The sequence below is a fragment of the Neofelis nebulosa genome, chromosome 5 (assembly GCF_028018385.1).
Source record: "Neofelis nebulosa isolate mNeoNeb1 chromosome 5, mNeoNeb1.pri, whole genome shotgun sequence".
NCBI lineage: Eukaryota > Metazoa > Chordata > Mammalia > Carnivora > Felidae > Neofelis > Neofelis nebulosa.
The window spans coordinates 130,487,980-130,500,044 of NC_080786.1; the positions used below are offsets into that span (position 1 = coordinate 130,487,980).

Consider the following 12,065-nt stretch of genomic DNA (forward strand, 5'->3'; position numbering starts at 1 on the left):
AAATGCTATGGAAACGTTAAGGAGAAAGAAAATTGAGAAAAATTCTGTGATTATAGTCAAAGATGCATAATCCAGAAAGAGGTAGGAAAAGAATGCAGATTGTAAGTAGTTGAATAATTGATGATTAAGGAGTAGATACATGTTGTCCTTCAAAGAAGTTAGGTGATTTGAAAGAGAAAATTGAAGGATATTCAAAAGTACAGTGGAAATAAAGAGAAGATTTTTTTTAAGTATAGACATTTTGTGTGTGTGTTTTATAAGAAGAAAGTAAGGCACCTTGAGGGAGAATGATAGCAAATTCAAATTAGAAAATGATGCATGGAAGTCATGCTATCTAAGGATATTCATAAGGGAAAAGACAAAGAGGGGTACATGCATTTGGGAAAATAAAATAAAGATAAAATAAAAAATACGAAACTAGGGCTTTGCTTCTCTTTCGTCCTTTTCCATCTTTATTGTGTGGCCCGAGTATTTCTTGTAAGTATCTTCATCAAAAAGTAAGCAAATACTGTGAGACAGATTTATGTTTATTTTGTCATTCTGCTAACATAATTCACTGGGGAAAGAGATGTTATATTAATGACTAAAATGAGATATAAGGACTAGCTATAGTATGAAAGTTACACTATGTTTGCCTTTGAATCAGTGAGAGTCAAGTTTATTGGCTTGCAGTTTACAATTCATTGAGGAAAAAATGGATATAGCGGTCTAGAATTCTAAGCAGCTAAAGAGGATCCATATATACAAATATCTCTATATCTATGTCTATCACATGTGCATATGAGAGTTAAACTCATATCGATCCAGGAGCTCATGTTACAGCTTTCAGGGAAATTCAGTATACTTTGAAGAATATTTTAAGTGAGCAAATATCATTCCCTATACTAGACAAGGTATGCAGGTTTAGTACTCACAATTTTACTTTTGTAAAATGAGAATTTTTAAAAATTTTTTATTTAAATTCCAGTTAGTTAACATACAGTCTAATATTAGTATCAGGTGTAGAGTTTAGTGATTCATCACTTACATATAACACCCAGTGCTCATCACAGTAAGTGCTCTCCTTAATGCCCATCACCCATTTAACATGCTCCCTCACCCTCCCCTTCAGTAACCCTCAATTTGTTCTCTACAGTTAAGAGTCTTTTTCCTGATTTGCCTCTCTTTTTCTTTCCCCTTTATTCATCTGCTTTGTTTCTTAAAGTCCACATATGAGTGAAATTATATAGCATTTTTCTTTCTCTGACTGACTTATTTCCCTTAGCATCATACTTGCTTCATCCATGTCATTACAGATGGCAAGATTTCATCTTTTTTAATGGCTGAGTAATATTCTGTGCGTGTGTGTGTGTGTGTGTGTGTGTGTGTGTGTATGTATGTACACACCACAATGTTTTTATCCACTCATCAGCAGATGAACATTTGGGCTCTTTCCATAATTTGGCTATTGCAGATAATGCTGCTATAAACATTAGGGTGCATATATCCCTTTGAATTACTATTTTTGTAATCTTTGCATAAATACCTAGTAGTGCAATGCTAGATCATAGGGCAGTTTTCTTCTTAACTTTTTGAGGAACCTCCATACTGCTTTCCAGAGTGGCTGCACCAGTTTGCATTCCAAACAGTGCAAGGGGGTTCCCTTTTCTCCACATCCTCACCAATACCTGTTGTTTCTTGTATTGTTGACTTTAGCCATTCTGACAGGTGTGAGGTGATATCTCATTGTGGTTTGATTTGTATTCCCCTAATGATGAGTGATGTTGAACATCTTTTCATGTGTCTCTTGGTCATCTGTCTGTCTTCTTTGGAAAAATGTCTGTTCATGTCTTCTACGCATTTGTTAATTGGACTCTTCACTTTTGGGGGGTTGAATTTTATAAGTTCTTTATAAATTTTGTATACTAACCCTTTTTCAGATATGTCATTTGCAGATATCTTCTCCAATTTCATAGGTTGTTGGAATTGTTCATTTTGCTGATTGTTTCCTTCACAGTGCAGAAGCTTTTTTATTTTGATATAGTCCCAATGTTTTATTTTTGCTTTTGTTTCCCTTGCCTCAGGAGACATCTAGTAAGAAGTTGCCACATTTTATATCAAAAGGGTTACTACCTGTGTGCTCTAGGATTTTGATGGTTTCCTGTCTCACATTTAGGTCTTTCATTCATTTTGAATTTATTTTTGTGTATGGTGTAAGGAAGTGGTACAGTTTCATGTTGCTGTCCAGTTTTCCAAATACTATTTGTTGAAGACACTGTCTTGTTTTTAATTAACTATCCATAGACACAGGAAATATTTTGTAATGAAGGCAATAGATTATGCACAGCTTAATCAAAAGATTTTTTCTTGATTGGTGTTTTGTGTAGAGTGGTCTTCAGTCATTAAAATATGAATCTTCTCTGTTTTTTCTTTATTTTTAATTTTTTGCATTAAAAATTAAAATTTTCTGAAGATTTGTTATTAGATGCAATTATAAGTTATCTATAAGTAGGGTGAGCCTAAGAAATGAAAATGCATAATTTCTAATTTTTGTCAGTAGACTATAGCTGCATCTTATGGAATCTTGTCCAATCAAGAGCAGGCTGTATTCACTGACATCATGATAGCTCACAAAATAAAAAAGCTGGTGGGGGCAGAGGGGCGGTTAAAGCATAAACAGCATTGTCATATGTTATTACCACAGGCCTCTTATGAATTATATAAATGTTAACATTCAAAATAAGCTAGAGTTCGAAGCACAATGTTAGATCTGTATTTTATAACAATAATAAAACTCTTACCTTATTTTCTACAAAAGAAATATTTCTGAACATCTTTTTTTCCCTGGGTCCCAGCTATTTGCCTTAGAATCTCTAGGACACTCTGAACATCTCTTATCTATTGTGTTTTATGCCTTACCTTTTTCCAATCCAATGTGAAAATATAGGCACGTTATTTTCAAAGTGCAATGTGTTTTTTTATTTAAATTCTTATTTATTTTTATTTTGAGAGAGAAAGAGAGAGAGAGAGAGAGAGAGAGAGAGAGAGAGAGAGAGCTCATGTGCAAACAGGGTAAGAGGCAGAGGGAGAGAGAATGAGAGAGAGAGAGAGAGACAGAGAGAGAGAATCCCAAGCAGGCTCCATGCCCAGCATGGAGCTCAACTGGGGCTTGATCTCATGACCCTGGGATCATGATCAGAGCTGAAATCAAGAGTCGGACATTCAACCGACTGAGCCAGCCAGACGTCCCCAAAGTGCACTGTTTAGAGTACACTGCTGTTTCTAGTTTAACATGAGTAAGTGGATCATCTACTTTACTTACCTCACAAAATACCACTGAAATGACAGTGAGTAAATATAAAAGGAAAGACTTCAGAAGATTTCAGAGTGATAAAGTTTTACACAAGCAGTTTTTATACTGATAGATAATCAAGGGTAGAGGAACCTGTAGATATGGGAGAAGCTGTAACAGAAGAAAGAGTTGTTCCTTTGAGCAGTGGATAAACACTAAACTCATGGTCATGGGTAGAGAATAGGATTGAATTGCATGGAAATAATCAAAATAATTCAGTAGACCATTGTTCTCCTCCCATTAGCCTCTCCTACAACACCCACCACCATCACCAATGTGCACAGCAACTGTCATTGTAGTAATTTCATTGTAGTAATACAATGAAAACTAGAAAGTTGATATATAAAGAGGAAATGAGGGTTTCTAGTGTGTGTGACATACATAGAAGAAATCCTTAAATGGCTTTTGGAGAAGCTCCAGCCTACGTGTCTATATTCCAGTATTCCAGACTCTCTGTGTCACACCTACCCAATTTTGTGGAATTTGAAGCAATCTCTTCCATTCAGAGGGAAAAAATGTTGGGGGAAATTAATGTGTGCAATAGCAGAAGGAAGCCATAAGGTACCTCTATTAATTAACCATGTGTTTATTTAATATGTTTAAGCTGATAATGATGGATGATTTTGCATTTTAATTAAACCAACAGTATAAATAACAGCTAACAAATCAAGCAATGGAGTTTAGTAATGAAACAATCCTATTTGAAAAAGAAGCTTAAAATGTCAAATTAGTATCTTCAGAGATTCAAAATACTATATCCACAAAGCCAGTGCAAAAATGTGCTGAAAAAAGTTCAATCATAGACAAAAAATACTAGAAACATTTAAAGAATTTAAAGAGATTATACAAGTGTGAGAAGATATGTTAGAAGACATTTTCCCAGAAGTACAACATAAAAAATATAAATCGAAATGATAACTAAGAAAATTAAGGGAATAATCCAGGAAGTTCAACATTCACATAATACATCTTTCAATAAATGCAGGTGAAAATGGTCAAATTATTTAGCATTTCCCAAAACTGAAGAATGCAAGTGTTCTGATCTTGCAACCATTCCAGGTTAGAGTGGAAAGTGAGAGGGTTCCAAAAGAGTAGATGATGCTGCAAAACAGGAGAGGGCTAAATAAGATGAAGGAAATAGAATATCTGATGAGTCTGAATATATTTGGAAAAGATTTGCTGACAATTGAAGTGTTTGGGAATGAATTAGTGCTTGTTGCATAGAAAACTAAGAATATGAAAAAAGAGTGGTACAACCATAATAAATTTCGTTAACTTCATACATAATGTATGTTTGGTGGCAATATAAACATTGGATATTTATTTGAGGAAAGAGGGTAACAACCTGCTTTTGAAAGGGAAAGAAGGAAGTATGGGGGAGTGAGGTAGGAAAAAAAAAGAAAATGTATAAAGTTATAAATCACTTAACAGCAGCATATATTATTTAAAATATAAAGGAATTAGTTAAAATAATTTAAGATGATCAGGGTTAACTATCATTCTTTTGTTTTGTTTTAAACACACTTCCAAGGATATAAGAATTATGCTGGCATCACACTTTTGTTAGCAATTTTGTGTATTAGAGAGCAGTGGAGCAACCCTGTATCCCCCATGACTCAGAACAAACTAGCATAAGTAACATGGGAATTTATTGACTCCCCAGACTGAAAAGTCTAGGCATAGGTCATTATACACACTGCAGATGAAGTGTCCACTATTCTTTACGAACTCTACTTGTTGTCCTCATTGGTTTAATTCTCAGGCTTCACAGGATGATGGAAATGTTCTCTTTCAAAGAACTTCCTTTGAAGTTCATAGAAATTCATAAAATTTTACTCCTTGAAACGATTTGAATCACATATCCATCCTTGACCAATCACTGTAACGAAGCATGACTTCTTTTAGCCCTATAAGTTCTCCATTTTGAGAATTCTTTGTCCTTTCATTTCCTCTCCCACATGGATAGCCTTCTATGAGCTTGTCTTTTTCTTGTCATGCTTTGTCAAATGCAAGTAACAATAGTCGATAGATAAAGCTAGATGCTTATTATTTATATGTCTGCCTTTTCAGCTGTGGCAAGAACAACTCTTCCACCAACCAAATCTCAGTAGCTTAACAGACCAAAAAAAAAAGTGTGTTCATTGTGGGTCAAGTAAAGGACTACACTTGTTCTTGTGACCCAAGTTGAAGAAGCAATCCAACCACCATTATAAATGTTAGCAGGCACTGTACGAGGAATAAACGTGAGCAGTTCTGGTACCAGCAATTAAATGCTTTAACCTGGTATTATGTGTTGTTTCTCCCTCAACTTGTTCTTCAGAACCCTTGATATGGTCCCCTACATCACAAGGAGGCCAGAAAGGACAACTCTACCATGGACTAGAAGCTAGGAGAACTGAAATTATTTGGCTAGCAACACCAGTGACTACCATATTGTCCCATGGGACATCACGAATAGGTTGCTAGAATTCTGCGAACCTGGTTGATCTGCTATATTTTGTTCATTACTCCAGAATCTATGCCCATGAATAAGGAGAGTTCTTCTTTGATAGGATTGCAACCCATCAGAGTGTCTGTATTTATTATAATGCACCATTTACATCTATACTTAGTTTGATCCACAGTCGCACGTTAAGTTTGCGCTTTGAGTTTTCCATTTAAAAAATACTATGATAAACAACACTTTGAGAATTAAAATATAAAATTCCTTAAAAAGGTTAACATGCCCTTGATAACAATTTGTTTTTAGGTCTCTTTGTCTGCTCTGGAGCCTATATACTCACTCGAGGGTCCCTGGCTGCCTCTCGAACATTGTATGCTCAGCTATTGGATAATGTGCTACACCTCCCGCTCCAGTTTTTTGAAACCAGTCCTATAGGCCAGATAATCAATCGGTTCACCAAGGTTAGTAAAGCTGTACCTTATTGAATAGCATGCTTAAAAATGATGATCCATATTTAATACCTTGCAATAGCATTTTTTAAATTTAAAAAAATTTTTTTAGTGTTTATTTTTGAGACAGAGAGAGACGGACCATGAGTGGGGGAGGGTCAGAGAGAGAGGGAGACACAGAATCTGAAGCAGGCTCCAGGCTCTGAACTGTCAGCACAGAGCCTGACATGCTGACATGGGGCCTAAACCCATGAACCGCGAGATTATGACCTGAGTGCAGTTGGACGCTTAGGCAACTGAGCCACCCAGGCACCCCTTTGCAATAGCATTTGCAAAAAAAAAAAAAAATCACCCTGAAAAGATGGGATTATGTTTAGTATAGATTTTCTTGGTATTTTATTTCTAATTCTTGGGATATTTATAATTGATGTATAGCAGCATCACATCTTACAGACATAATCAAAATAACCCTTGAAAATTGCTGGAAGAATCCAAAAAGTATATGTGCTCTGGTGTCTACAACTCCAATTCTTGTATATATTTAGCTTGAGAATCACTAATTTAAGCTGAGAAGGTAAAGAAAATTTAAGTCTTTTTGGAGACATTTGTATTTTAAGCATTCTGCTTTTAAGAAAACTGTCAACTCACTTATGGTGAATGTGGGAAGGGGTATAGCTTCCCAGAGTGTCTCTGCTTACCTCCAGGATTTTCCCCATTATATTTACTATTTTTTTTAATGTTTATTTATTTATTTTCAGAGAGAGAGAGAGCATGAGCAGGGGAAAGGCAGAGAGGGTGAGAGAGAGAGAATCCTAAGCAGGCTCCGTGCTAAGCAGAGCTTGATGCAGGGCTGAATCCCTGGACAATGAGATCATGACCTGAGCCAAAATCAAGAGTTGGTCACTTAGCCAGCTGAGCCACCCAGATGCCCTGGGAAGGTGTGTTCTAAAGACAGGCAGGAAACTACATACGGATATGATGCTCTTACCCTATTTGGTTCATGAGATAATCAGGAAAATCCCAAAGCAAGACTTAGATTTAATAAAATTCCACCTCCACTCTTTGTGTCAATTTTGTTACAAACTGATTAGTTGATCCCTTAAGGTTGGATGTCTTCCTATTCCCTGGGATTTCATAGGTCATACCTTATACCATAGATTTGACAACATAAATTTGATTAACTTATATGTGAATTGATGCATGACCTTCCTATGTTCTCTCTCTCTCTCTCTCTCTCTCTCTCTCTCTCTCTCTCTCTCTTTTAAAAGTTTATTTTGAGAGAGAGAGAGAGAGAGAGAGAGAGGAGGGGAGGGGCAGAGAGAGAAGAGAGAGAAAGGGAGAGAGAGACAATCCTTAGCAAGCTCCACACTGTTGTGGGGAGCCCAATGTGGGGCTCAAACTCAAGAAACTGAGCCGAAGTTGGACAATTAACTGACTGAGCCACCCAGGCACCCCCGCTATGTTCTTCTCTCATTCCCATTGTCCACTTCCATCTTTCAGTTTCTAATTTTGTAAATGAAAATTATTTTGTTTTCCTGCCTTTTGTGATGTTGACAGGACCCAGCTAGCCAAGAAGGCCACTGAATGTGTTCTTGATGGATAAGGATGGCCCAGGAGTATTTTACATTTTTTAAGTAGTGACTAGTGCTAGGCCAATGCTCCTGAACACCCAATTACTGGGGTTTGGACTCTTTTTTAAAATCTTTTTAAGCAGAGTCTGACATCAGTCATATAAACTAAGTGCTGTGTATTTGTCACTGGGAAATACACATTGCTTGATCATAGGCATTTTGTTACTAAATACCCTCTTAACTATTACAACTGACTACAGGGGGAAAATATGTAGGGATAGATTGTGGAGGGCAAAGACCATGTAGTTAGACGTATTCAATCATCATATTGTCACATCCAGGTATTTTTAAAATTTTTACATTGAATGATATATTTCTTCTTCTCATTCTAAACCATGAAAAGTTAAAAATATAGTGACCTGATATCAATTTTTTAGGACATGTTTATAATTGATATGCGTTTCCATTACTACTTACGGACCTGGGTGAATTGTACATTGGATGTTATTGGAACAGTTTTGGTCATCGTAGGAGCTTTACCACTCTTCATTCTGGGGGTTATTCCCTTGGTTTTCCTCTATTTCACTATACAGGTAAGTACATGGACTTTTATGTGTATTAATAACAGAAGTTCACAGTCAATTATAGGTTCAAGCCCACTTCAATTGCCTGTTAGTTCAAGTTCTCCAAAAAGTAGATTCCAAGAAAGGATTCCATATAGTAGAGTATGACTAGAGAATGCCTGCAAAAGATAGAGGAGAGGGAGCCAAGGGGTGAGCCCTCAGACAGCAATGCATGTCTGATTCCTGTGAGGGAGAAAAGAGGATTGGGTAGGGAAAATCTTGGATTACAGGACAGTTCCATGAAAGATTCATCAAATGGATGGAGAATCTACAACCAATGTCACCCATTGGAGTATTCCAAGTGTCCCCAAGATGGGCCTGCTCTAGCACCCCTGCCATCCCCACTCATTGCCTGGAAACAACCTGTGGGTAACATGGCCTCCATGCTTAATAGAGTGGTAGATGCCAGGGCAGCAGCTGGACTGACAGTCAGCTGTTCTCCCTGCAGCTGGAGAACTGAGTTGTGCATTTTTATGGTCACCACAAAATCTATATGGTATTTGCATTTTAGCAGAAAGTTAATTTGTCTGTAAATCCAAGAGAGAAACAGATGCTGCCTTTTTGTCCTGTTATCCCTGATATCGGCAAAGTACTCCTAGAAGAACTAAACAGATCTCTCATGACATGATATATATCTTTATATTCCAATTAAAATGTGGTCAACCCCATTCCAAAATTATGTCACTGTGAGACTACAGTGTAAAATGAAATTTATTTTTTAATGAGATGTCTTAACACATATTTAATTTAAATACGAAAGTATTTTGAGGCTGTTTACATGAAAGGATGCAGTTCTTGTAGTTCAGTGCTTTCCCAAAACCCAAGTTTTAAAATTCGCATTGGAGTTTAATCTGCCCAAACCAGAATGTTAATAATTTTCTTATTTCTACACCTTTGTGATTATTATTCCTCCTACTTTCTATGTTTTCCCTATTTTCTCTGCCTGACTGGATGTTACTTACCTTTCATGGCCTAGGTCATATTTCATTTTCTGTGTGAATGAAGCATTCTTTACCAAAATAGTGCAAAGAGATGAGACTCATTCAGGTATTATTGATTTATTATACTACTAGTATTATAGGCTATTTTTAGACCACAAATTATCTCTTCAATGAGATTGTAAGTCTTCTAGGGAAGACAACTACATCTTAGGGCTAAAAGAAACAAATCTAGACCATGAAGGATGGTACTGATGGTACGATTGTACCTGCTTAAAAAAAAAAAACAACGCTCATATGACAAAAGAAAATTTATGTGATAGTCTTGTGGTTGGTAAACTATAACAGGGTGACCAGGAGTGGAAATGATCTAGAAACCATTTCTTGTTAGGGGACACTGTATGGAGTGAGCCCTGAATATGAATTCAAGAGCCTCAAATTCTAATTACTTTCCTGACTTTTATGTTTGGCACATCACTTCCCTTTCTAGGCTTCATTGATCCCCCCTATAAAACAGGAGTTTTGTTTTATATCAGTGCTACTCAAAGTATGGTCCCTAGACCTATGGGAGATACCCCAGACCTATTGAATCAGAATCTTTGGTTGTACCTCTTTTTTAAAAAAATCACATCTTAATGTATATGTATATAATTTTTATTTGGTAATCACATTCTAATAAAACTGGGAGGAAATAAAGAATCTATCATGGTGAGGCCCACAGTCTGTGTTTTAACAAGCCTTCCAGGTGATTTTTATTAAAGTATGAGAAGCATTGATCTAGATCAATAGTTCTTAAACTAAATACTCTAGATAGATTCGTGGAAGAACTCCAGTGCTTTTGCAATTCGTTGAAATTTCCTGAAAATTTCTTTATGACAATCTCTTAAGTCCCCTTGCAATCCCAGAATGCCATAATCCTTCCTCTGTGTTCTCCAGGGCACTTAACACAGAGCAGAGCTGGTAGACTGCAAGTTGACAGGCCATATGGAGTTTCCGATATGTTTTTGTCCGGCCTGCTCAGTGTTTTTTACTAAAATGAAGACATTTTAAAATCAGTGATTTTACATAAAACTCCAAGCCCAAAGATTTTTCTTGAAAACATTGCAAAATGTGGTAATTCTTGATTTTCATTTCTGGTGTGTTGTGATTACCTGGGGCTGGTGAATGATGGTCCAGTTAACTAGGACATGCTCCCTCCAGCCCTCCAGTCTCTGCCCATCCCAATTATTCTCAACCAAGTTGGAGGGGAAGTAGCCAATTATACTTGTGGCTGCACTGGAGGGAAGTGCTTGTAGACCAGAAAAATGAATATTTTTTTCATAATTATATTTAGGAAAAAAAATAGTATTGTTTGTATACTTGACTAACTTCCTTCACTTAATGGGTTCACTCCCTGGTCACATTTCCAACATGTGACATAGAGCTTTTTCCACAGCAGGTACTCAGTAATGGTTGTTTGAAAAGATTACCAAAGTGGAACCTTGCCCACCTCTGTTCTAGTTGTGCTGTCCAGAATCTGGGTTTTTTACTGTGCCAAGGGTGTATTCATTTCTTAGAGCTCCTGTAACAAATTTGGTAGCTTAAAACAACAAAAAAAATTTATTCTTTCACAGTTCTGGAGGCCAACAGTCCAAAATCAAGGTGTACGTAGGGTTGGTTCCTTCCGGAGCCTTTGAGGGAGAATGGTTTCATGCTTCTCTCCTGGTTCTGGTGGCTGTTCGCAATGCTTGGCATTTTCCCTGGTTTATGCACACATTTCTCCAGTCTCATCCTCACATGGCTTCCTCCCTGTGGCTTTGTCTTCTCCTTTTCTGTCTCTTATGAGGACATTCAGAGTTGGGCTTAGGGCCCACCCTAAATCCAGGATGATCTCATCCGGAGATCCTTAATGACATCTGCAAAGATTCCATTCCCAAATAAAGCCACACTCACAGGTACTGGAGACTGAACTTGAACTTCACTTTTTGGGGTCTTGTCATTTTCAAACTATGGAAGCAATTTCTGCTCCATCTTTCCAACTGCCTTTTTCTGTTTTCCGGTTAGAGATACTACGTAGCAAGCTCTCGGCAGATTCGACGATTGGCAGGAGCTTCTCGCTCTCCTATCATTTCCCACTTTAGTGAGACTTTATCAGGGGTGTCCACTATCCGGGCATTTGGACACGAACAGAGGTTTATCCAGCAAAACAAAGAGGTGGTGAATGAGAACTTGGTCTGTTTCTACAATAATGTAATTTCAAACAGGTAAGTGAGAGCAATATACCTACCTCAAGACCAGTCTCTTTTAAGATGTCTTGTGCCCTGACTTCTAAACAGAAGGAATGTTTTGCAACGGCATTTCATGAAATTATTAAAAAAAGAAAAAGAAGAAAGCCTTAACTGTTTCTAATATTTAATGGACATTTAAGTTAAAATGTATCTGTTCATATTCATATAAAAGTACACACTACTTTACATGAAAATAAGGTCCCAAGTTTCTTGAAGGTCATATAGGATGCTATTGGAATTTCTAGAGATATGACTCTGTTATATTCTATATTTGTAGAATATGTTCTATTTGCAAGCAATACTTTATAATAGTTTAAATTTGAGATCATCATTTTACATAAAGAGGAAATTGAAATATTAAATAATAGCGGGGCACATATAACTTTTGGAGACTAATGTTACCATAGAAAAAAGGATATGTAATCGGAAAGGTGATTGATTTT

The 12,065-nt window shown here is 36.7% G+C and overlaps 1 protein-coding gene across 7 annotated transcripts in view; it reads left to right on the top strand.

Annotated features, from left to right (window-relative positions):
• The window catches only part of LOC131512701 (multidrug resistance-associated protein 1-like), an 88,260-nt gene that overhangs the window by 64,084 nt on the left and 12,111 nt on the right, over positions 1 to 12,065 (top strand). For all 7 annotated transcript variants that reach the window (XM_058731746.1, XM_058731753.1, XM_058731747.1 and 4 more), the window contains 3 exons: positions 6,081 to 6,235; positions 8,232 to 8,387; positions 11,399 to 11,598. In XM_058731746.1, the coding sequence (XP_058587729.1) occupies positions 6,081 to 6,235; positions 8,232 to 8,387; positions 11,399 to 11,598 (511 nt within the window). The remainder of the gene's footprint in view (positions 1 to 6,080; positions 6,236 to 8,231; positions 8,388 to 11,398; positions 11,599 to 12,065) is intronic.